General features: G+C 42.2%; 2 protein-coding genes across 4 annotated transcripts; both read right to left on the reverse strand.

The window, feature by feature from the left end:
* Window positions 1-926: 926 nt before the first annotated feature.
* LOC123501992 (probable tRNA (guanine(26)-N(2))-dimethyltransferase) lies at window positions 927-11,249 on the reverse strand. Of its 3 annotated transcripts, none has more exons than XM_045251127.1 (7): window positions 11,118-11,202; window positions 10,761-10,829; window positions 7,862-8,098; window positions 6,795-7,358; window positions 5,272-5,500; window positions 4,214-4,366; window positions 927-2,709 (listed from the first exon to the last, which is right to left on the reverse strand). In XM_045251127.1, the coding sequence occupies exons 2-7, from the start codon at window positions 10,790-10,792 to the stop codon at window positions 1,891-1,893; spliced, it is 2,034 nt and encodes a 677-aa protein (XP_045107062.1). In that variant the 5' UTR covers window positions 10,793-10,829; window positions 11,118-11,202; the 3' UTR covers window positions 927-1,890. The 3 variants fall into 3 exon arrangements, with proteins under 3 accessions (XP_045107062.1, XP_045107063.1, XP_045107064.1); XM_045251128.1 differs by having other exon boundaries at window positions 10,710-10,829; window positions 11,118-11,169; XM_045251129.1 differs by lacking the exon at window positions 10,761-10,829 and having other exon boundaries at window positions 11,118-11,249.
* Window positions 11,250-15,296: 4,047 nt separating this feature from the next.
* Window positions 15,297-24,500, reverse strand: LOC123502086 (protein MTO1 homolog, mitochondrial-like). The gene is made up of 14 exons (XM_045251244.1): window positions 24,369-24,500; window positions 23,652-23,849; window positions 22,484-22,602; window positions 21,881-22,035; window positions 21,430-21,662; window positions 20,802-20,914; window positions 20,129-20,274; window positions 19,848-20,014; window positions 19,398-19,561; window positions 18,488-18,659; window positions 17,669-17,831; window positions 17,004-17,222; window positions 16,431-16,491; window positions 15,297-15,874 (listed from the first exon to the last, which is right to left on the reverse strand). The coding sequence occupies exons 2-14, from the start codon at window positions 23,833-23,835 to the stop codon at window positions 15,773-15,775; spliced, it is 1,998 nt and encodes a 665-aa protein (XP_045107179.1). The 5' UTR covers window positions 23,836-23,849; window positions 24,369-24,500; the 3' UTR covers window positions 15,297-15,772.
* Between the last annotated feature and the right edge of the window lie 1,156 nt (window positions 24,501-25,656).

Here is a 25,656-nt window from a genome sequence, read left to right on the forward strand (position 1 = left end):
TCTTATAAGTGCTGTTTTGAAGAAATAACTGACAGAGACAACTCAGAATGCCTTATTTCAAAGAATTATGCTGTTTTAGCTAGAGACAAGATGTGAAGTTTCCAGTTTACATTATATGTAAAGGACAAACGGATAGTAGTCAGAGGATGGAGAAGAGGGAGAAAAGAGCCCTGAATCACCTAAGATGTTCAGAAATATGAGTAATGTGGTGCACCAGTTGCTCTAGGGCCCTAGGCCATGGGGGACATGAAAGTTAAAGGCTTGTTCACCCAGGAACGTAAGTGAAGGGAGAGGAAAGCCAAAGTTGGTCGTAAACACTGAAGTCTCGAAGAATTAAGTTCTCTACAAAGGAAAAAGTTAAAATGTGCTCCAAAGTTCAGTAGTCAAAGGATTTCTTATAGTAAGAGGAGTTAGGGGAGAGGTATACAGCTAGGATAAATTTTGTTTGAGAGCAACTCTGGTCATAACCAGATGGTGGAAAACTTTGTGAAAAAATAAAATTGTGTTTTATCAAGCTTATCCAATTATATTGCTGTGGTTCCAAGTCATCAACATGTAGAAACAATGTTTACTATTCAATATTCTTGTTATTTTATGTCAAGAATGTTTACTGACGAGACGTGTTTTCTGATACTTCAACAACTGAGACACCACTCCTGAAAACAAGAATGACCTTCACTTCTGAAAACTGATGTTCTATTGAGTAAAGCATATAAGGCCCTTGTGGTGTGTTTGATGGAGTGAAAAAAAGTGTGGGCAATTGATCTATTCTGTTAACTTGACAAAGGCCTGACTGTCTCCTTACTACAGGTTTTGGACAACGGTACTTCTGTAGAGCAGGGGTTCTCAATCTGCGGTTCGCGAACCCCAGGGGTTCACAAGAAGATTTCCAGGGGTACTTAGATGGCTGAATTAATGATACATCCTTTGCAGAATACCTTTGCCTATTGAGTTAGTGTCAGTCACTAAATTAACATTGTTTGATGTCAAATTACTGGAGATTCGGGTAGATGGTCTCATAACTCAGAGGGTTCTTAACGAGAAGAGACATGCAAGGACATTTTAAGCTATTAATAAAATATGCCGCTTTTTTTTTTTTTTTTTTTTTTTTTATCATATATAATTCAGTAGGCATGACATGATTTGTTAACAGTATGCCATAAAAATAACAACAGTATACACACACTTCTTTCTCTGATAAAGAAGTAGCCTTACATTGAGTACTTAAGTGTCAACACTGCATCAATTCTGCCTCTTCTAACACTGCACTCAGAAATTTGTGTGTCATTGTTCATTGTTTGCTAACACTTCTTTTATGGCTTAACTCATCTTTTCACTTCCTCAATGTTTCTATTCTTTCTTTTTATCTCACACACCTGAGATCCTTCCCAAGCCACAACCAGGTAACAAACACTGACACAGAAGAAAGGGATCTTCCTCTCAAAACATTAGAGATGAAATAACAAAGTTCTAATCCACTTTGTCCAATCAAACAATCAAAGGATAACACTTGAGAGCACAGCAGTATTAGTCTGCACCAACCAGCAAGGAGCTGCTGTACAACACAATAACAGCAGAGTACACAACACTGCCACATCTGCACATTTCCTTTTCCTTTGGTCAAAGATCAAAATTAACCACTTACAGGCTAAAGAAGAAACTAATAGAAAACCATGTCCATGAAAGTAAATGTATGTACTTCCTGGTGTCCATGAGACATCTTAAAGTTCCTTTCATACACATAAATAACAATTGCATGTCTTGGCTTGAAATCATCATCCTTTCTCAAACTCGTACAAAATTCAAGAATAAGCAGAATGTGCAGAGAGGAATCATTCACTAAGAAGAGGACTACACACAGACAGACACATAGCAGCCTACCTTGCACTGCTAGACCACCTGCTGGTCCTGCTGGGGCACTTTGGGGGGTGACTGCTCCCGGGGCTGCTTGGTGACAGCTGATGGCTGGGGTGACGGCTGCCTCCTCTTCTTGCCCTGGTTGCGTGTCCTCTTCTCCTCCAGCGTGCCATGCAGCAGGCTGGTCTTGGCACGGGACTTGGGGCCCCAGAACTTTTCTGGCTTGACCTGGAATCTGAGCAGCTCCTTCTTGCGTGACTCAGGATTGGCGTTGGGATGCAGGTCAAAGTTCACTTCTGTACCCATGTCCTGCTGCAGGATAAACCGGGCCGGGTGGTCGGCAGGCAGCGGGGTCTTCCTGGCAGGCTGCTGCCTCTCCCAGGCCCGCACCACGTCCCACACCACCCTGGCAGGGGCGTTTGTTTTGAGGGAGGCAGGATCAGCATGTGAAAGGGACACCCTGTACCCTGCGTTGAGCAGAGCAGAGCGGAACTGTACCATCTTGCACAAGTTGATGCTGGCCACCCGGGCGAGGCGGTCCAAGACGTAGTACAGTGGCACGTCGGGGAGCTCCTCCTCCATCATGCTGATCACCCCCAGCATGCGGCGGTAGGTGGTGAAGTCCTCCTCCACCAGGGACTCCTTCAGGCTGCTCAGGAACTCCCTATCATGGATGGGGGCAGACCAGACAGGGCCGCCCACCACATGGCGGTGGCCACAGTGGGAGCAGGACTCAGCCACAGGCGGTCCCTGGGACACCTGGTGCTTGATGCTCTTCTTGTTGGTCAGGATGCGTCCCAGTGGCTGCATGGTGACAGTCTCGCAGCCCACACACTGGTACACCCATGACACCTGTATACAAACACAACACAGATAATTACAATGACAAGCAGAAACACACACACACACACACACATATGAGGAGAGACTAAAAGCAATGGATCTACCAACCCTGGAACAGAGAAGAGAGAGAGGGGATCTGATACAAGTTTATAAATTGATTAACGGAATGGATCAAGTGGATAATGAGAAACTAATCCTGAGAGAAGAATATGACATTAGAAGCACAAGATCGCATAGTAAGAAACTGAGGAAGGGAAGATGTCTGAGAGATGTTAAAAAATTTAGTTTCCCGCAAAGATGTGTTGAGACTTGGAACAGTTTGAGTGAGGAAGTGGTGTCAGCAAAGAGTGTACATAGTTTTAAAGAAAAATTGGATAAGTGTAGATAAGGAGACAGGGCCACACGAGCATAAAGCCCAGGCCCTGTAAAACTACAACTAAGTAAATACAACTAGGTAAATACACAAAAGCCATGTCATGGAAATGGGAAAGAGTGAAAGACGACCCGTGGGAATCTATAAGATGGGAGATGGAGTAGAACTGAAGAAAGTAAAAAAGGAAAAGGACTTAGGAGTGACGATGGAAGAAAACAATCAACCGGCAAGCCATATTGATAGAATTTTCAGAGACATATAATTTGCTAAGGAATATTGGATTAGCATTTCACTATATGGACAAAGAAATGATGAAGAAATTAATAAGTACTAAAATAAAACCTAGATTGGAATATGCAGGAGTTGTGTGGACCCCTCATAAAAAAGAAACACATAAGGAAATTGGAGAGATTACAAAAAATGGCTACAAGAATGGTTCCAGAATTTAAAGGGATGACATATGAGGAGAGACTAAAAGCTATGGATCTATCAACCCTGGAACAAAGAAGGGAGAGAGGGGATCTGATACAAGTTTATAAATTGATTAATGGAATGGATCAAGTGGATAATGAGATTCTAATCCTGAAAGAAGAATATGACATTAGAAGCACAAGATTGCATAGTAAAAAACTGAGGAAGGGAAGATGTCTGAGAGATGTTAAAAATATAGTTTCCTGCAAAGATGTGTTGAGACTTGGAACGTTTTTTTGAGTGAGGAAGTGGTGTCAGCAACGAGTGTGCATAGTTTTAAAGAAAAATTGGATAAGTGTAGATATGGAGACGGGGCCACACAAGCATAAAGCCAAGGCCCTGTAAAACTACAACTAGGTAAATACACACACACACACACACACACACACACACACACACACACACACACACACACACACACACACACTCAATATAACACTTAAACAATTTAGTTTTTTCCCCAATAATGCAGTTACACCATTTCCTGATATATATTCCTTACTTTTACTTATAAACGTTGACAACACTCAACAAACAGAACAAAGCACACAAGACTGTACACATTACTTCAAACACTGGTGAGGAGAACACTCACACACTACCTCTATCTTAACAAACAAAAGGACATTGAGGAGAAAACAGCAGAGGGAACATTGAACACCTCCTTACCTTTGTGAATGACTCCTGTACCTTGGCCTTGCTGGAAAACACCCTCACCACCACCCTCACGTAGAAGTCAGCACTGAGGGACAGCAGCGGCACAATGTAGCGGCTGTAGCGGTTGGCGTGGGACTCCAGGCACTGCAGCACTATCCTCAGGGCCTGCCGGACATTAGGTTAGGATCATTTGGTGACTATTGTGTGTTTTTGAGACCAGTGCCACAGATCTGAGCCTTGTGAGTGAAGACTAGTGGAGCTGTGTGGTGTGGGATGTGGAGGGAATGCAGGGAGGTGAAGGAAGGGAAGGAATGTTGGGATTATAAGATGATGTTGGGAATATAGGAATAAAACAGCAAGCAGAAAGATGTGCATGTCTAATTTGTTCACTTACTTGTATTTTTGTGAAAGTTTTTTTTTTTTTTTTTTTTTTTTTTTTTTTTTGTGTGTGTGTGTGTGTGTGTGTGTGTAATTCACCTCGGTCTCCTGCTGGTCACCTAGCCAGTCTTTCCCATTACGGAGCGAGCTCAGAGCTCATAGACCGATCTTCGGGTAGAACTGAGACCACATCAACACACAACACACCGGGAAAGCGAGGCCACAACCCCTCGAGTTACATCCCGTACCTATTTACTGCTAGGTGAACAGGGGCCACACATTAAGAGGCTTGCCCATTTGCCTCGCCACTTACTGGGACTCAAATTCGGCCCTCTCAAGCGTGCTAACCACTACACTACGCGGTGTGTGTGTGTGTGTCTTACATGTACAACACAGTAATACACCATATTGATCATATACATAGTTATATTCTTGGTGCTTGGTTTGAAACACTTCCACAACAGCTAAATGATCTTTAACACACAGCCTTATCCTATGTCTATTTACAAATACCCACTGGAATATCTATATTATAACATACTGATCTTCAACTTCACCTTATTCTTGAATGCTAGATTTCAAAGTTTCCCACAAAACAACAATACATCATGTGCGTGTACTTTTCTCAACACTATTTCACTCTTGACCTCTGCATCCTCAACACACATCACCTTAACACACAGGAGCCTCACCATCTCATGACAAGCTTTGCTCTTTAGGGAAAGCGCTCCGTATTTGGCATAGCAGGTCTCAGGGGAGTTACCGCAGAGCACTGCCATGTCTGTGCAGGTCACCAGAAGAATGCCCCCCTCAGCCACACTCTGCACTGCTCCGTCGAGAAAGATGTGCGGGGAACCATAGGGATCAAGATCTATGGCGTGGAACCTCTTCTCTCGCGCTCGGTTCTCATACATCACCATGCTGTGGGGAAGCATGATAATTTTTTTAACCTTAGACAGACACAGGCCAAGCATAGCAAAAAGAGTTAAAAAGGTCTAATGAGAATGAGAGTAGCAAAAGGAAGGTCAAAAGGATCATCCAAAATTGGAGGTTAAGTGTCTTGAAGCCTCCCTCCTTAAAGAGTTCACATCATGGAAAGGAGTGTTTATTTATGTGACTATCTTTGTTTATGTTGTGTGTGTCTCTGTGTAGATATTTCTAAGCACACCTCTGTCAATCTCATATGTGCTGTCAGGGCTTGAGGGAGAAGAGGAGAAGAGAAGAGAAGAGAGAGAGAGAGAGAGAGAGAGAGAGAGAGAGAGAGAGAGAGAGAGAGAGAGAGAGAGAGAGAGAGAGAGAGAGAGGAACAGTAGGTGAAGATGAATAAGAGAGAAAATGCTCAATGATAGTAGAGAAGAGGGAAGAAAGATATAGCATAGGTGTGAAGTGACTCAAGGATACAGCAGTACAGATCAATTTTCTATCATAGATCACTGAACTTTATCAAAAATCATCATGACCAAGCAATTTAAATCTTTCAAACCACCCAACCTCTCTTTAATCCGGCCATAACATGAAGCAACCTACACTCTGAAACCATGAAGCCTCAAACACAGACAAACACCCATCTGGCATAGCTATCCCACACTTTGAATGATAACCACAATGAAACCCTTAACCCTTTCAGTACCAGGAGGTATTTTCATATTAATTCTGGTTACTATTTGGAGATTTTATACAGCTTCAGAAACTTATGTGAGGATTAAAATAGTAAAGACTCTGGCCATTAATCTTTTGACCTCCATAAACCCTTCCTAATATAAATTAAATCATTTAATCATGCACAAAAATCATGGTAAAAATATGTCCCAGTACTGAAGGGGTTAAAAAGAAACAGATGAATCCTTCCTCAATAACACTTGTAACATACACCTCAAGTTCCACAAAAATTTCAAAAAGTAATATAGACTAATACATGTGTAATAGCACTTATAATAAACAGAGGCTCTCATATATAGAACAATAAGTGAACTAAATCCATACAATAGGTCATCAAGTTATCCTTAAGCAATAGTAATTTTAGCAAAAACATGAGGCTTCCCATAACTTGAACAATAACTGAAACAAACCCATCAAAACGTGAAAGAGTAATCCTTATGCACTAGAACCATCAGCACACATCTGACGCTTCCTATAACTAGAACACCAACTGAAATGAACATGACAAAACATAACTGATGGGCCCTATGACACTCCGGCCGCCTCACACACTCACCTGGCATCATTGTGGCTAGGCCTGACAAGGTGAGCCACTTTATTATGCTCAATGTTCCTCCTCATGCACTCCAGCGCCTGTTTGGAGATGTCATTGGCCACCACCTCCTTCACTCCAGCCACCTCACGAGCATAACGGATGGAGCGAAGACCCGACGCCGCAAGACCTTCCAAGATACTTATGCCCTCCTCGTCTTTCGTCCCAGGTGGTGGAAGGTCAATTTTTTTTTCGTTTTTCGCCTCTTTACCCTTCCCACTTGTGTTTCCTATGATTATGTTCTTGTCCTCGTCCTCTCCACTCTCATCAACTCCCTGTGTGTCAGTGTTCCCTTCTATGGTGTCTTTCTCAATCTTCTCTGTGTTCAGGTCGTTCTTCACCTCACTGGCAGTCTTGTCACTCTCAGCGTTGCCATTCTCAGCTGTCCTTGTCTCTATCTTGCTGTCTTGGCTGCTGGCAAGTTTCTTCAAATACTCCTGCTTCCGTCTCTCCTTCACCTTCTCCTTCTCTTTCCTTTCTCTCTCTACCTTCTTGTGCTCCACCGCAAACACTCGCAGAACGGCCACACTGGGGAGTAGAGGGAAGATTAAATAGAGGATCTTGGGGTTACATGTAATAAGTCTAGTAATTTCAAGATTACGACAATTTCTGGCCAAAACTACCATGGCATTTTAAATCACTATCTACACCATGAAGGGATAAGCAATGAAACAAATGCTTTTCTCTGCGATATGCAACACCTCACAGCACTTAACAATTCTTAACCAGCATAATAGAAGGAAATATCTCAAACACCTTAGTAAATCACAGGGAAAGTGTTGATGAAGCACTATAATCTAAACCTAACCTAACCTAACTTCACCTAATCTAGCCCTCAGGTGTAAACTATAATAATATTTCAATATAATCCAGATTTTCCACTAAAACAAATAATATTCAATTCACATCTTTTTTGCTTTCCCTTGATCATTATTTGAGAGAGAGAGAGAGAGAGAGAGAGAGAGAGAGAGAGAGAGAGAGAGAGAGAGAGAGAGAGAGAGAGAGAGAGAGAGAGAGAGAGAGCAACTAACCTGAGATCTCTGTTGAACTCCTGCACCGGGTTATAGAACACATCGTGGGAGGCGGGGAAGAGCACCTCAGCCTTGCCCTCCGTCACAACAGTGTAAGGCTGCGTGTCCACCACAAAGCCCACCTCCCCTTCCCCCTCTCCAGTGGTGCCTGTCTCCCTCACACCACCACCACCATTCCCTGCCTGTGTCTCTGTGGCCATCCTCCTGCCTCCTCTCAGCTGTTGGTGCTTCCTCAGCCTGACAGAGGAGAAAGGAATGCATCTGTGAGTGTTGATAGTGTTGGCAGCGTGCACCACAATGATCGATGGTTTATTGACTACGATGAGTTACATTATAACACATCAAGACTGTAAGATATCAATTTACTTCAATATAAACACCATAAACTAGAATTTGCAGTCCTACATTACAAACACACACACACACACACACACACACACACACACACACACACACACACAGGGAAAGAATGAAAGAAGATGATGACTATGTTGATGAGGGAGAGAGCGCATTTGAAGGTTTCGATACGGCGGATACTTCACTACTGAAGAGAGTGTTGACTATTGAACGTAAACTAGATAAATGGATAAAGGAGAGTATGGGAATGAAAGAGAATGAAGAACAGGAAAAAGAATTTCAAAAACTGAGAGAAAGGATAAAAAAAACTGGAAGAAAACGAAGCTAGGCTAAGAGCGGAAAACGAAGAACTGAAAAAGGAAGTAGCTAACTACAAGAAGCAGATGGAAGGAGGACTTGGTAAAGCCGAGAAAGAAAAAGAGAAGCTGAAAGATCTAGTAAACAAAGAAGAGGAAAGAGTACAGAACGTGATTAAAAAAGAAGTACAAGCATGGAGAGTCAAAGATAAGAAAGATAAGGATGACTTTCAGGAGGTGATTCAAGAACAAAAAAAAAAAAAAAAAAGGAAAGAAAGAAAATATGACAAACAAAATGATAGGAGTCCTCAAGAAAAAAGAAAATCTAGTTAGAGAAATTGCAGAAAAAAAGAAGAGTGTAATCGTATTTGGACTAAAAGAAAAAAATATAAAGTATAGACCAAGAAGAGAAAAAGAAGTTAGTTAAAGATATGAAGTCCAAGTGGAGAGCAGTAGAAAGCGGAGTGCCGCAGGGATCAGTATTGGCACCAATACTTTTCCTCATTTATATTAACGACATGCCAGAAGGAGTAAACAGCTACATAAATCTGTTTGCAGATGATACGAAACTGTGCAGTTATAAAGCAAAAAGAGGATTGTGAAATACTGCAAGAAGACCTAAATAAGATATGAGAATGGAGTAAAAAGTGGGAAATGGAATTCAATGTGGACAAAAGCCATGGAAATGGGAAAGAGTGAAATATGACCCGTGGGAATCTATAAGATGGGAGATGGAATAGAACTGGAGAAAGTAAAAAAGGAAAAGGACTTAGGAGTGACGATAGAAGAAAACAATCAACCGGTAAGCCATATTGATAGAGAGACATATAGTTTGCTAAGGAATATTGGAGTAGCATTTCACTATATGGACAAAGAAATGATGAAGAAATTGATAAGTACTATAATAAGACCCAGATTGGAATATGCATGAGTAGTGTGGACCCCTCACAAAAAGAAACACATAAGGAAGTTGGAGAGACTACAAAAAATGGCTACAAGAATGGTTCCAGAATTTGAAGGGATGACATATGAGGAGAGACTAAAGGCTATGGATCTACCAACCCTGGAACAAAGAAGGGAGAGAGGGGATCTGATACAAGTTTACAAATTGATCAATGGAATGGACCAAGTGGATAATGAGAAACTGATTCTGAGAGAAGAATATGACATTCGAAGCACAAGATCGCATAGTAAAAAGCTGAGAAAGGGAAGATGTCTGAGATGTTAAAAAATATAGTTTCCTGCAAAGATGTATTGAGACATGGAACAATTTGAATGAAGTAGTGTCTGCAACGAGTGTGCATACTTTTAAAGTAAGATTGAATAAGTGTAGATATGGAGACGGGGCCACACGAGCATAAAGCCCAGGCCCTGTAAAACTAGAACTAGGTAGGGAAATACACACACACAAGCCTGAGAAGCAATTTTTTATATGTATGTGTGATGGAGCAGCCTCTTCTATTTTTCGGTATTCATTTACTCTTACACCACTCTCAACACGGCTTTTCTTACCCTTCTCACTGGATTGACCTTATTAATTGAGTAATCTTAATCCCTGAGCAAATTATTCATAATGTCTAAAGCATTTTCTTAAATATTTTGCTGTTTTGGGGAGTTTTTTTTTTTTCACGTTGAGGCCTATAGCGCCTGTGGGCTCACTTGAAGAGTATGTAGGAAGTGCTGTTCAGCTTCTACCCATTAGTGGCGCAGGCAATTTTATTTATAGTGGTAGCCATATTAGGGCCCATATCACCCCTGAAGCTCATCTTGGGTGTAACCACCTAGAACCTGGGTATCATGGTGACATGTAGCTAATTTTAAACCACTCGACAAATGGCAAAGTGTTTAAGGCTGTACATGGTGGGATTCAAACCTACACGTGGATGTTTGCCTGATCCCACGCTCACCACCTTATCCACTACGCCACTACCTCCCAAAGTTCACTCACTGCCATGCCAACACTGGGAAGTGACGCTGGTAAATGTATGTAAGTCCGTGCATGCATATATGTTACACAAGTGCAAAATTAGTCACAATAACTGAAAGCAGCCACTCACTAACTAAAAAATAGAGAATTAATTTAGCCAATCATAACGTTTTATTTCATCCTGTGGAGAGAGACATGGCAACCCACCTACTGCCGTGCCTGACTGGTGCAACAGTATAAGTCTAGTAAACTGAGAGGTTACAATTACATTGTCTGTAATAGTGTGTGGTTTCTCATTCAGTGCAGTGCCTGTGCTCACCTCAGCAAGCCTCTGCTCAGCCGCTGCAGCATCAGTGAGCAGCACCACCACTCCCTCGACCCGTCAACCCTGAAGCACCAAAAGTATTACTAACACATCACCCAGCGGCCTCCACAAGCCACACACCGGCACCTTGTATGTGGTGTACAGTTTGAAAGTGGCCTCAATCGTTTGCTGTCATGTATTTCACCAATTTATTCCATACACACACCACCCGGCAAACCAGCACCACCACCACCACGCGTGACAGTTCCCCAGCACCCTTGTAACCTGCGTCCCTGTGCGAGGTTACCCAACACCACAACGGCACAACACCCTCATCACATAGTACAGTAACTCTCATCACAAATAACTAACCTAAGTGAACAGCCGCCACACCACTCTTCCCTCACGTGTCCCAAAGCTCGTGTTTATGTTTACTACACTCAGGCAACAGGAGAGCAGAGCCTTGCGCGCCATGGCTGTCAGATTACTCCACCTCTTGTTTTAAGGCTTTTCACGTCTTAGCGGTGAATGATTGATGTGGTTTGTGCATTATTAGGGAAGGACGTTAATGGCAAGATGATGGATATACTCATGGAAGGTTGTCATTGTTTTCGTGATTTTTATTCTATTTTCAAAGCACATCATCATTCAGTATTTTTGTGTTTTGTTGCCTTATTGGGGAATGATCTGTAATGCAATGTTTGTGATTTGGTTAAGGCGTTGGTAGGATAGAGGGAAGGTTGTCACTTGTCACTGCTCTCGTGTGATTTACTCTATGCTAACGTTTCCATTCACCCTTTTCTTCTGGCGGTTGTATGGTTACCGACACTGTATAGACTGATTTATGTAATACTTTTCATCTCATATTGTACTCCTTGCGGTATAGTCAAGTACGCATTTCTGGCAATGACGCATTAACCATTCGCAAAATTATCAAAATCAAGAAATCATCTTACAAAGCTTCACACCAACATTGTCTCCCTCAGTGACAGCTTTTCTTCTACGGTATCGAGCTTCTTTGTACGTATGACTGCAGTAAAGCACTTATTATTGACCCAGTTTCATATACCTCTGCATCTCACCATAGTAATATCTCATAAATATTCTAAGACGTGAATTGGCAGGGTAAATAATGCAAAATCTGTAGAGAGTAAATGTATTTATCCTACTCCATATAAAAAAATAGTTTTGTTTTCAACAAAAATAAAAATAATAGGATCTGATTGGACAATGTGAAGGTACAGTATAGATTCCTAGTAAAGAAGATGAACACTAGAAACAAGTGACATTAAGCTTTAATGATTGTCCTGCAGTGCGGCACTCAATAAATCACGCTTAGAAGTCCTCCTCAACGTAGTCCTCCTTGGTAGCAGCCCTCCTCCTCTTCCTCCCCCTCCTCGCCGTCCCCGCATGATTATTCTCGAATGGTGTCATGCCTAAGTTTGCTACGAAATTGTGTAGACTCTTAAACCCAATCCCATTCTGCAAGGCACTGTACACAACCATGTTTGTCACTGGTGTTGCACTTATTTCTGCATCCCCTGCACTCTCACACCGCTCACACTGCACGTCAAGCTTGCAGTCCAAACCCTTCTGCACGAATGTCACGCTTAGTTTACTGAAGCACTGACCACAGACAAGCTTGGACACCACTTGCGTCAGGTGGTTCTTCCCAACGATCACATACTCCGTGTCCTCCACTGCCCCGTCCACCCCTCTCTCGTTCTTGACAGATCTTTGTGCGGCTCTAGCTGATGTGTTTCTCCCAGCACGGCTAACAGGTGTGTTCTCCTTGGCATTGCTGACTGTATTGTCTGGCGAGGTTGAGCGGTCGCTGTCAGGCAGGGAAGACAGGGTTCCTTCCTCTGTGGTGTCCGTGGCGGGTGGTGAGGAGGCCGCCCTCGCTCTGGCGTCTTGAGTCACCATCAGGCCTCTCAGCCTCGCCTCTCTCCTCCTCTTTGCTTCTAGCCCGGCCTTTAGAGCATTCTTTCTCCTTTGCCGGAGTATTTTACTCACGCCAACCATCTTGACAGCCAGAGGTGAACACCAAGCCAACACAGATGTATTGCTTGGACAGGTCAGTGCGAATTCCGTGTTGACCAACACTTCTATTTGTGTATAGCCTTCCGCAGGCAGGTCTATCTCTCCTTCTCTTGCTCGGCTGCTCCACTCACCTCCAGCTGCAGCGAGATTTATGCGGGAAGGGAAAAATGCCACACACCTCCAAATAACTCATTTCGTTACTGGAAAATACTCATATTATTAGCATAACGATCAATTTCTTAGTACTATCTGTATAGTGGAGTCATTTATGGTTTTCTGCATCATTGATATGAAATGTTATATAGAAAGAAGATTTTGTAACTAGAGGGTGTTGTCATCACTATAGCCACATTTTGCGAGCAATACTGATTTTCGTTCGTTTCCAGAATTCATCGCACAGTTCACAAGGTGCTATGCAGCTATAGACTCCATGTGCTTGCCTCCGGGACTACCCCTTTGTGTTTATAATTTTATAATTAGAATATATAACTACGTGCCTTATTTAGAATGTTCAAGGATGTTTTCACGGTACGTTTTTTTTTTTTTCAATAAGGGATTCTTCTTCCTCAATGTCAATAATAACCATGGGAACCAGCCTCTTGTACTCTTTGAAAAAAAAAAAAAAAAAAAAGAGGGAAGCAAGCTTATGAAGCCGCCAGTATCCACAACCTGTCCTAACACTGATGACATTACGAGAACACTTACTTTACAATGAACGGAAAGTAACTTACGCAATATATCTTAGACTAAAGGAAATGCGAATTTGTTTCCTTGATACTTGTGCTTGAGTATTTGTATGCGCAACATTGTAGGCCAGATTTCAAGACTATTCATTTGTGTAATTCACCTCGGTCGTCTGCTGGTCACCCAGCCAGTCTTCCCCATTAAGGAGCGAGCTCAGAACTCATAGACCGATCTTCGGGTAGGACTGAGACCACAACACACTCCACACACCGGGAAAGCGAGGCCACAACCCCTCGAGTTACATCCCTTACCTATTTACTGCTAGGTGAACAGGGGCCACATTAAGAGGCTTGCCCATTTGCCTCGCTGTGCCGGGACTCGAACCCGGTCCTCTCGATTGTGAGTCGAGCGTGCTAAATGTGTGTGTATTTACCTAGTTGTAGTTTTTACAGGGCCTGGGCTTTATGCTCGTGTGGCTCCACCTTGTACTTCTAATGTCATATTCTTCTCTCAGGATTAGTTTCTCATTACCCACTTGATTCATTCCGTTAATCAATTTATAAACTTGTATCAGATCCCCTCTCTCTCTTCTCTGTTCCAGGGTTGGTAGATCCATAGCTTTTAGTCTCTCCTCATATGTCATCCCTTTAAATTCTGGAACCATTCTTGTAGCCATTTTTTGTAGTCTCTCCAATTTTCTTATGTGTTTCTTTTTATGGGGGTCCACACAACTGCATATTCCAATCTAGGTCTTATTTTAGTACTTATCAATTTCTTCATCATTTCTTTGTCCATATAGTGAAATGCTAATCCAGTATTCCTTAGCAAATTATACGTCTCTCTGAAAATTCTATCAATATGGCTTACCGGTTGATTGTTTTCTTCCATTGTCACTCCCAAGTCCTTTTCCTTTTTTACTTTTTCTAGTTCTACTCCATCTCCCATCTTATAGATTCCCACTGGTCGTCTTTCACTTTTTCCCATTTCCATGACATGGCTTTTGTCCACATTGAATTCCATCTCCAATTTTTTACTCCATTTCCAGATCTTGTTTAAGTCTTCCTGTAGTATTTCACAATCCTCTTTTGTTTAATGACTCTGCACAGTTTCGCATCGTCGCAAACAGATTTATGTAGCTGTTCACTCCCTCTGGCATGTCGTTTATATATACGAGAAAAAGTGCCCTGAGGCACTCTGCTGTCTACTGTTCTCCACACTTGGACTTCATATCTTTAACTATCGTCCTTATTTCTCTCCCCTCAAGTAATTTTTCATCCATCTCAATGTGCTTCCTTTTAAGCCACCCTTCTCCTCTAACTTCCATAGTAATCTTTCATGTGGCACTTTATCGAACACCTTTTTCAAATCTAAATAAATACAGTCAATCCATCCCTCTCTCTCTTGTACTTTATCAACTATTCTAGAGTAGAAACTCAATAAATTTGTTACACATGATTGACCTTTTCTAAAACCAAATTGGCTATTTGATAATAATTTGTTGTCTTCAAGAAACTCAATCCGTTGCTTCTTTATTACTTTTTCACACATCTTGCATATTACACTAGTTAGTGATACCGGTCTGTAATTTAAAGGTTCTTCCTTCCTTCCACTCTTATATATGGGAACCACCTCAGCTCTTTTCCACTCCACTGGCACTGTTCCTTTTTTTATTGAGCATTTTATGATGTATATAGGACTTGCTAGTTCTTCCCTACATTCTTTCAGTATTTTGCCTGATACTTCATCCGGTCCCATTGCCTTTTCCTCATCTAGTTCCATCATCATTGCTCCCATTATGTAAAGTGGATTACAAAAACACTATAATAATAGATAACCGTTTATCAAATATATTCACCCAAAGGATTTTATTAATTAAATGCCTCGAGAAATCTAATATGAACAGTTCAAGTACCTAGGTACACAGATGGCAACAAAAAAATATGAAAATGAAGAACAAAAATACAATACAACACTGTACACACAACAACTCAAATAATTTATCTATCTATACAGAACATGACATAAATAAACCACACTGTGCATGGTGTATTTATTTGTTAGAATTAAAAGTAGGAAAACTGCTTCACCAAGTAGGGAGCTGACTGTACATCACACACACTACTCACTACAGATGAGTTAATAAATACAAATGGTGATGAGATGAGGCTGATGATATACAAATGATGATAAGGACAAAAGTGTGGTAAAACGTACAATAAATAAATATGTAAATCAGCACCCTTAAGGGATAGCAAGAGGAGATTCACAGATCACAGATGGCAGGTCTTCTCTCTAGCTCTCTACAGGAGATCCGAGTATTTGTTGTCGCTGCGTTTGACGAAGCGCATGAGGTGCAGGAGGGCAGCCGGAGTGATGCCCTCCAGGCGCGACGCGGCGGCCACCTGCAGCCAAGAAGGGAGGAGTGAAGGAGTGAGAGAAGGCCAGAATATCAATGAAAATAGAGTAATGGAAAGGAGTGGGAGTGAAAAGAGAATGGATGAGAAATGGAGAAAGGAAGGAAGGAAAGGAAGTGAGAGAAGGGGCCAGAAATGAAGGAAGGGGAGAAGAAAAGTGAATGAGAGAGAGAGAGAGAGAGAGAGAGAGAGAGAGAGAGAGAGAGAGAGAGAGAGAGAGAGAGAGAGAGAGACAAAATAATGAAAAACGAAGGAATAAGACTGACATAGAATTAAAGAATTAGACTGACAGAAAAGGAATGAAAGAATAAAACTGACAGTAGGGAAAGGCATGAGAGAATTAAAGAGGATTAAGAGACAGAAGTAGGAATTAGGGAAGACAACTGACAAAGTGGGAAAAACTGAGAAAATGAGGTTAACTAATAGAAGAATGAGGAAATAAGAACTACCACTACTACTGAAATAACATCCAATACCATAACAACATAAAAAGTACCTACAATAAATCACTACTACAACTACTACCACTACTACTAAAACTCACCGTGGCTGGCCGGGCTTGCTGCAGCTTCCCTCTTACTTCATTTGACAGGTTCAGTGAGCGACTGTGAGGAAGAGAATACACTCAATAGTATCAATACCTTATTGTTTTCTGTCTTGTTCTAACTCCTAGTCTCCTTATGTGTGGCTCTCAGAGTTTATTATAAGAGTATTCATGTCTAGTTCTACAACACTCACTGTATGCATCTTCTCTCAATTTTAGCTTTCCTTTTCTCTTTGTATCTTTTCTATCATCACTCTATCACCACTAATCTTTATATATTCCCTTAAGGTAGTCAATATCTAGATGGGTATTCATTATTGCAGTACAAATATGAATCCAGTGTTCTTCATTTAGTTCTTTCCCATTCCTCTTCCTAACCTTCTCATCTTCCCTTCATGCAATCACTACCATTTTACTTCACCTCACTCACTCAATAATAACAAAAATCCCATCTAATCTTACATACTCACCTTCACACCTTATTCACTCATTCATCTGTTCTTCCTATCCGACATCTTCATACCTTTCCCAAACCTTCCCTTTATACAAGTCACAACCAGCACCCCAACTCACTCATAGTAATCAATATCAGCAGGGATGGCAAGAGCGTGGTCCCTCCTTACAGCCTCAACCTCCTCCCTCTGCACTGCTATAAACTCATCATAAACAGCCTCGATCTTCACCCTCTCTGCCAGTCTTGGATCGCTGCAGAAGGGCGTGTACTTGGGATCTGCTTGTGCTATTTCTTCCAGCGTGATGTCCCAAGAATTTATGCCCAGGAACTGTAAGCCACTGATGAAAATGGAATAGAGTGGATATTTTAAATTGTGAGGTTTGTGTGAGGTTATGTAGTGTTTGTGTTGTTCATAGGCAAAGGAGGAAGGGAGGAAAGCAGAGAGGTAGAGAGATAGGACAAGAGATAAGGAAGAATTCTGATATCTCTCTTGCTCTTTCTCTCTCTATTGGGAGGAATGAAGGGAGATAAGAAACAAGGTAGGAAAGAATTTTGATATCTTTCCTGCTCTTTCTCTTGATTACATTTGCATGAAACAGAGAGAAAGAAAGAATAAACAGAGAGGTTGGAAGAAAGAAAGGGAAGAATCAAAATATCTTTCTCTTTCTCCTTCAGTCTTCCTTCCCTTTAACTTTACTCTAGTTCTCTCTTTTCTCCTTTCTTTCCTCTCCTAATATAACAAGACTAATATTTTCCTTTCATTTACCACTAATCTCCATCTCACCTCTTGAAAGTGGCTGGCTTGGGTAAAGGACGGCCCAGAAGTCTTGCCCATGCCTTGAAGCTCCTCACATCCTCCCTCAACATGTTCACTGCCTCTGACAACTGCTGGCGTGTGTGTTGTGTGATCCTGTGCCGCTTTTCTGACACACAGCCCACCTGGTACCCTGTGGAGACGAGAGGAATGGGATTAATACACGAGGAAGGGAATCTGTCTGTTTATATACCAGGTTTAGACAAAGTACAAGACATTATTCATACTCCTATCACCCCTGCCCCTTCAAATGACTGTTCCCTATCCTGTACCTACTCAGTTATTAAGTCATAGTAGATGTATAGTATTTCCTAGATGGTTGGTGATGGAGGAGAACAGAAGAGGATACGAAAGGAATGGAGGGGAAGGAAATGAAGGAGAGATGAGTTAAATTTCTGGTGATTAATGATAAGGAGTAAAGAAAGCAAATATGAGAGAGAGAGAGAGAGAGAGAGAGAGAGAGAGAGAGAGAGAGAGAGAGAGAGAGAGAGAGAGAGAGAGAGAGAGAGAGAGAGAGAGAGAGAGAGAGAGAGAGAGAGAATGAAGAAGAGATAAGATCAAGTGAGGAAGCTGATGAATGATTAAAGAGTAAAGAAATAGAATAGAAAATAGAAAACCAAAAGCATAGGTAAACATGAACTACACAAAATGACACAAACACACACACACACACACACACATACAAAAGAATGAAAAACTAAATTCCATCAAGCTTTCCTAACCTAACTTAACCCAACCCAACCCAACCCAACCCAACCCAACCACCACCACCACCTGACCCAACACAACCTTTCTCAGTGAGGCGGAGGTCAGCATTGTCAGGCCGCAGCAGGAACCTGAACTCAGCACGGGAGGTAAACATGCGATAAGGCTCTGTGGTGCCGAGGGTGGTCAGGTCATCAATCAATACTCCTATGTAGCCTTCAGTGCGGTCCACGGTGAGGCCCTCCCTGTGAAGTGCCTGGAGGAGAAGGAGGAGAAGGAGGAGGTAGTGGTGGTTAGATATATTGCCTGTAGGAGGTGTGAAATTAGATATGTATTGCCTGAAAGTGGAGGAGGAGGAGGAGGAGCTGGTGGTGTACTGTTGGTGTGAAATTAGATAGAGGTGGTCAGATATACTGTCTGTAAGAGGTGTGAAGCTAGTTTATATACTGCCTAAGGTTTTTTTTTTTTATTCATTTATTTATTTGTTTTTAATATGAGGGGAAATCTGGCCAAGGGCAACAAAAACAATTAAACAAAAAGGTGCACTTAGATGTCAGTCCCCAAGCAGGTCCAAGACAGTTAGCCAAAAGATTAGGATGTCTTGAAACTTCCCTCCCTCTTAAATGAGTTCAGGTCATAGGAAAGATGGAAACATGGAAACAGGTATGGAATTCCAGCGTTTACCAGAAAAACAGATAAATAATTAAAAGTACCATGAAATTATAGATGCACTGTCTGTAAAAAGTATAATGTTAGACACACACACCACAAATAAAAGAAAAAACGATAACAAACACCCAATCCAAAAAAGTAAATAAGTAAAATAAATAAACAAGACATTTATCCCATTCTTTTCGCTAACTCTCTCAGACCGACACGTGGACTGGCATGTAAGTGGGCATTTTTGTTTAATCACTTTAATTGCTCTTCGTCAAACTTCCCCTCTAACATAAAAACAACAACAACAACAACAAATTAGCAGCCCAGGACAGACCTTAGCCGCAGCATTAGCACCCGCGATGACCCCCTGTGCTGCTGCCTCCTCATACCCTGTGGTGCCATTGACCTGACCTGCCAAGAAGAGACCCGACACACGATTCGTCTCCAGCTGTGGGGTCAGTTCACGGGGGTCTATATGGTCGTATTCCACCCCATAGCCTGCAAGGAATTATGGAAGGAGGAGGTGAGGGGAGGGATGGGAGGACGGGAAAGGAGAAGAGGGAAGGGGAAGGAGACGAGTGAGTGAGTATACTGTATGTTACTTTATTTTTATCTTTTTATCTCTCTCTCTCTCTCTCTCTCTCTCTCTCTCTCTCTCTCTCTCTCTCTCTCTCTCTCTCTCTCTCTCTCTCTCTCTCTCTCTCTGTCTTTCTGTTTGTGTTTCTTTTTCTTCCTCTCTCTCCATCACTTTCTCACTTACACTCTCTCTCTCTCTCTCTCTCACCTGGACAAACCATCTCGCAGTGCTGCAGGCCGGGGATCAGCCTGAGGAGTGCCTGCTGCTGTGGGGCTGGCATGGTGCAGGACACTCCTTGGGGATACACCCGTGCCCCATCCCCACCCTCCCACCCCTCCGGTTCCAGCCACACCTGGTGACGTCGCCCAGAGAACCTGATAGTGGAGGCTGGTTCAGTAAGGCAGTGGTGGTAGTAGTAAATATTTCAATTGGACACTTCATCATGCCTCATCACACCTTATCATGCATCACCAGGCCTCACCACGCACCTCAGAACTTTGGATTCTATAGAGGGGCAGTACCGTGGCCCTGTTGTCTCCTCCATGACATGTCTGTTCTGCTGGAGTGTGTCACGTACCAGCTGCTCCACCTCTGGGCCTGTGTAGGTGAGGTGGCAAGGCAGCTGTTCCTCTGTCTGTCGGTGGAGTGGTGGATGAGGTAGACAGATGAAGAGGGAAAGAACACGTAAACAAAACACTTGGCTGTAGGATGGAGTGATGATGTGGTAGATAGGGGGGGAGAGAGAGAGAGAGAGAGAGAGAGAGAGAGAGAGAGAGAGAGAGAGAGAGAGAGAGAGAGAGAGAGAGAGAGAGAGAGAGAGAGAGACCTAAACAAAACTCACTCTCTCTCTCTCCAGTTAACCCTTTCACAGTGATACAGAACAATTAAAACCACCAAAAGTAATACATGAAATCTTTATAAGCAACAACAAGAACACACAGGATTAAAAGAGGAGAGATTCTGCAATTTCTTGACAGCTTAAAGATTAGAGATGGCTAGAGATCAAGGAAAGATTAGTAAATGAGGAAAGCTGTAGCAAATAACAGCCAAAAGAATTAAACCAAGAGGAAACCAGCCACAACAAACACAGAACACCTAAGCAACACTAAAAACAGAGGCAAAGAGGAGAACAGCAGAGAAGAGCAGAGAACAGCCACTCACCCTGATGGCCACCTTTGTGTTCAGGAAGGAGAAGGGCACAGGGGGTTGGTCAGGCTCCTGTATGATGCACTGGGAGTAGTCAATGGTGTTCTTGGCTATGCGGGGTGGTGTGCCTGGAAGGAGATGGACGTTAGTTTGTCTGAGTTTGGGATGAAATGTTAAGTGACTTTTTATGAACTATTTTTTCTAGTCTGTTCATTTCTTCTATCTTTTCTTTTTCCTCATTCAGACACATGAAAATCATCAACTTTCTCCTCTTCTTCTTGTTTATTTTCCTCCTCATACAAACATAGAAAAGGATCCATACTTTCTCATTAGTCACACTCTAAATATTTACTTCCCCTTTTTTCTTCCTTCTATAACGCAGCCTCACCTGCCCTTCCCCAACCCCCCCCAACACACACCAGTACCTCCTCTTCCTGGCCCTCACTATAATAACACCAGACAATATTTACTCTCCCTATACCCATTCTCACCCCCCACACACACACAAGTACCTCCTCTTCCCAATCCTCCCCAGTAACACCAGACAATATTCACTCTTCCAATACACATCCTCACCAGCAACACACACACACACACACACACACACACACCAGCACCAGCACCTCCTCCACCCATCCCTCACCAGTCTTGAGGCGTCCTAGTCGGAACTCCAGCCTCTCCAGTGTCTTAGCCAAACCCACAGCCGGTTCGTCCCCCATCCTGCCAGCTGGCCGAGTCTCCAGACCGATGTTGATGGTGCCTCTCAGAAAGGTGCCAGTGGTGATGACGACACTACTGCTGCCAATCGCCTGCCCATCTCCCATCACCACACCACGACACTGTGCCACCACGTCCCCGGCACTGGTGATGGGTGAGAATAATGGTGAGGGTTTGAAGTTGTGAAATTGGATGTCTTTTTTGTTGGAGAGAGAGAGAGAGAGAGAGAGAGAGAGAGAGAGAGAGAGAGAGAGAGAGAGAGAGAGAGAGAGAGAGAGAGAGAGAGACAAACAGATAAACATGAACAACACAAAACACACACAAAAATGAGAAAAGAACATAATGGAAAAAAATTACCTTTCTTACCACCACCACCACCACCTTCAGTCACCCAGAGATCCTCCACGGCCCCCTCGGTGATGGTGAGGTTGGGCATGGCGAACAGCTCGCTCTGAAGGTGTTGCTTGTAAAGGGTGCGGTCAATCTGGGCACGCAGACCCCACACCGCTGGCCCCTTCCTTTTGTTCAGCACCTGAGGTAGTAGTAGTAGTGGTAGTGGTAGTGGTGGTGGTAGTACAAGTACAAGTAGAAGTAGTAGTAACAGAAGTAGAAGTAGAAATAATATAAGTAACAGTATGAGAGAAGTAAGGGGAAAAGGATGAGGAAAAAGAACAAGAGGAGAAAATGAGGCACTTATATCTTATGGAACATGATGGAAAATACAAAAAAAAAAAAGTCGCACAAACATACAACACCAAATAGCAAGAAATGAAGTGTTTACAAGTTACAATAAGAAACACCTCAAATACTAAGACCTAAGACATGAGCTTAATTCAAATCCCACACACAAAACACACACACACACACACTTGTGCATAACTTTAAAGAAAAATTGGATAAATGGAGACATGGAGACAGGACACTATGAGCTCTATTCAAACCCTGTACAATACAACTACATAAGTAAATACACAGCAAACCTTGTAGTGCACGCCAGAGATGTCACACACACGCGCACACAAGCCGTCAAGAGCATCCACCTCCCTCATGAGATGCCCCTTGCCAATGCCACCAAAGGAAGGATTGCAAGACATCTCCCCTGCAGTACAACAAACACCACCACTTGCTTTACTAAATTACAAACTTTGCCTTCTAACTGAGAGAGGAAAGATAAGGCATAAATAAAACAGTAAGAGAGGAAAGACAAAGCATAAATGAAAGTTTGGTAGGGAGAAATGTAAGGTTCCACTCACTTTATAAAACACACTTTGCATTTTAACTGAGAAAGAGAAAGAATAAATAAAATGCACTGAGAGAAAAAAGAAAGTATGAATAAGAGAGTCTAGTAGGAAGAAGCATTGAGGAGTGTTAGAAATACAAGGTTTCACTCACTTTATAAAACACACTTTGCATTTTAACTGAGAGAGGAAAGAGACAGAATAGATTAAATAGTCTGTGAGAGGAAAGAGAAAAGCATGAATAAGAGAGTCTAGTAGGAAGAAGTATTGAAGAATGTTAGAAATGTAAAGGGTCCACTCACTTTACAAAATGACACACTGCATTTTAATTGAGAGAAGAAAGAGAAAGTATAAACAAAACAGTCCAAGAGAGGAAAGAGAAAGCATAAATAAGAGAGCATGTTAGGGAGAAGCATTAAAGAGTGTGGTTAAAAACGTAAAGCTTCATTCACTTTATAAAACACCACACTTTGATATTTTAACTGAAAGAAAAGGAAAGCATTAACGAAAGAGTCTGTTAGGGAGGTGCATTAAGGAGTGTGGTTAGAATTGTAATGCTCCAGAAATGAGTGAATCTTCTCTTAAGATTACTACATTCAACTCACAGGTAAAGGTCTTGATAGGGTAGGAAGGAATTAAATTGGTCTCCTTTCATACTGTAATCTCTGCTTACCTCACAGAGAAGAGCAATGTATGATAAAAGAAGAGAGAAAACAACAGACAAGAAGTAATGATAATAGGTAATAATAATAATAATAAATCTAGAGTAATATACATAGTGAGGCAGGGTGATCTTACAGCCCACAATGAATAAAAGACTAGCATTCCTGTCTCAATAAAAAAAAAAAAATAACAATAATAATAATAACAAAAGAAAGTAAAGCAAAAATTATATCATCCAAAGTCTTACCAATGGTGGACTTCTTGTGGGTGATAAGCAGCGTTTTGGCCCCCATCCTGGCCGCCGCCGCCGCCGCCTCCGTGCCTGCATGCCCGCCGCCCACCACTACCACGTCAAAGGATGGCACTGACGCGGCACTGTACCACCTCATGCCCCACCATCCCCTGGCAGCCTGGCGCGCCTTCAGCATCATCCTTCCTCCTCCAACTGCATATTACAAAGGGAACAATGACGCCATACTTAAGGGATGGGGAAAGGTAATGAGTGTATGGTAATACATAACTCGCGAGAGTATTACATAAACGCTTGTATTAGTGTATATATTTGTTGTAAGGTCACAGCAGCGTGCATCATACATGATTAGTCAGTGACAGCCGCAGCACACATCTACAACACAGAAAGCTAACAAGACTCAGGGGCAAGAGGCAACATTTCCCCATGGAGTAAGGGAGGAATTGCGGAATGCATATCATGAGTAAATATTAAATAACACCATTGTAATGGAAATATACATTAACATAAAATAACATAACATAAACAATAGGATAACAAAGGGCCCATCTAAGTTATCCTGTATCAGTCGCACAGCGACCTCATCAGTACTTAAAGATACACATTACATTAGTCAGTAATACAAATAACAACCCCTGAGTGTTTCCCTGTATATCTGCCAGGTGGTATTTTCTCAATACAGTGTAAAAAGTCAAAACATGAGGCCAGCCTTACCTTCCCCACCAGTTAGGGCCAGGCCATGCAATGTCAACAGTGCCAGTGGTGTGCGGACCGCGACCAGCTGGCGGGGAGCGAGACGCGGGAAGACAATCTTGCTTCAGGGGACAGTTGCCTTGTGTAATTTATACAATGCAGCTGTCCCGTGAAGCATCCCAGTTTTGACACTGATTTATATAAGTCTTAAGAAAAATACATTTAAAAAGTTTAAAAAAAATTATTACGAGCGGATGCTTCGAGTCTTGTCGCGTCCTGTCGCATTGCATGCAGTCCGCCCATTGAAAATACATACTAACGCCCGGGTTCCGCCCTTATTTTTTCGTCTTATGTCCATGTTTCAAGGCCACCTACCATATATATGACTTTGAAATACTTGTGGCATACAGTGCTACAAAGATTTAGACGGTAAATCACACATACAAATGAGATTATACGTTTGCAGTCATGCACGTGTAATTTTCATTCAGGCTGAGAGTTATCCGTTTATCGCTGTTCATCGCTATTGACAGAGGAGGTAGGAGAGTTGACAATATCAGTGCGTTTTCTCCATCAGCCTTCGCTACCTGCCTCACCTGCTGGTACTGACTTGTCTCGGGTTGACGCAGTCGGTGTAAACGGCTCACGGAGATACGTCGAGATTACTTGAAGGGACTGGACTCGACGCGACTCGCTCATTGTAAACGCAGCCTAATAGGAAGTAACTCACAAAATGAATGAAGTTCTGGAAGAGGCTCACGCCTGTGACCAGCCCAAAATCCCGGTTACTGTTATAGTTTATATAGGGCACGTGTGGTGGCTATGCAGCCAATGCATAACAAAGCGTTAAAACCAAAGATGAATGTTTGATAACTTTTGAGTGGGGATTGAACAGCTTTGGAAGGACAACGCTCAGCTGATTAGTGACGCAAGATGATTTACATGTTACTCCTTACATTTCGCAGTCTGGGAAGTGTCATGCAATAAGAGGTTAACGCTGGGATGCACAGGATAGCCAATATATATATATATATATATATATATATATATATATATATATATATATATATATTGTTACCTTACACAAGATAATCCAGTACCAATCAGCTAGTAGAGAAATCGATGCATCCTTCGTGTTATGTGGAGTCGTGTTCCTTGGTGTCAGTTCATTTGTTTTGTGAATAAATTGATATTTGCTGAAATTGAAATTTTCTGGAACAAGGTGGTACGCAGGGACTGTACAGGACTTTCAAGTGGTACCATCATTGAAAGGTTGAGAACTACTGCATAAGTGGGGCATAAGGTAACC

The sequence above is a fragment of the Portunus trituberculatus genome, chromosome 10 (assembly GCF_017591435.1).
Source record: "Portunus trituberculatus isolate SZX2019 chromosome 10, ASM1759143v1, whole genome shotgun sequence".
Taxonomy (NCBI): Eukaryota; Metazoa; Arthropoda; class Malacostraca; order Decapoda; family Portunidae; genus Portunus; species Portunus trituberculatus.

Bases quoted from the DNA above. Each gene is read 5' to 3' on its own strand.
- LOC123501992 (XM_045251127.1), bottom strand. From the start codon at position 10,792: ATGCTGCAGCGGCTGAGCAGAGGCTTGCTGAG. The intron at 7,359-7,861 runs GTTAGTTGCTCT...TCTACTCCCCAG, and splicing joins GAGTTCAACAGAGATCTCAG to TGTGGCCGTTCTGCGAGTGT. The intron at 4,367-5,271 runs GTGAGGCTCCTG...AATGTCCGGCAG, and splicing joins GCAAAGCTTGTCATGAGATG to GCCCTGAGGATAGTGCTGCA.
- LOC123502086 (XM_045251244.1), bottom strand. From the start codon at position 23,835: ATGATGCTGAAGGCGCGCCAGGCTGCCAGGGGATGGTGGGGCATGAGG. The intron at 22,036-22,483 runs GTTTGCTGTGTA...CTACTACCTCAG, and splicing joins TCTCTGGCGTGCACTACAAG to GTGCTGAACAAAAGGAAGGG. The intron at 17,832-18,487 runs GTTGTGTTGGGT...TCGTCTCCACAG, and splicing joins CCTCCGCCTCACTGAGAAAG to GGTACCAGGTGGGCTGTGTG.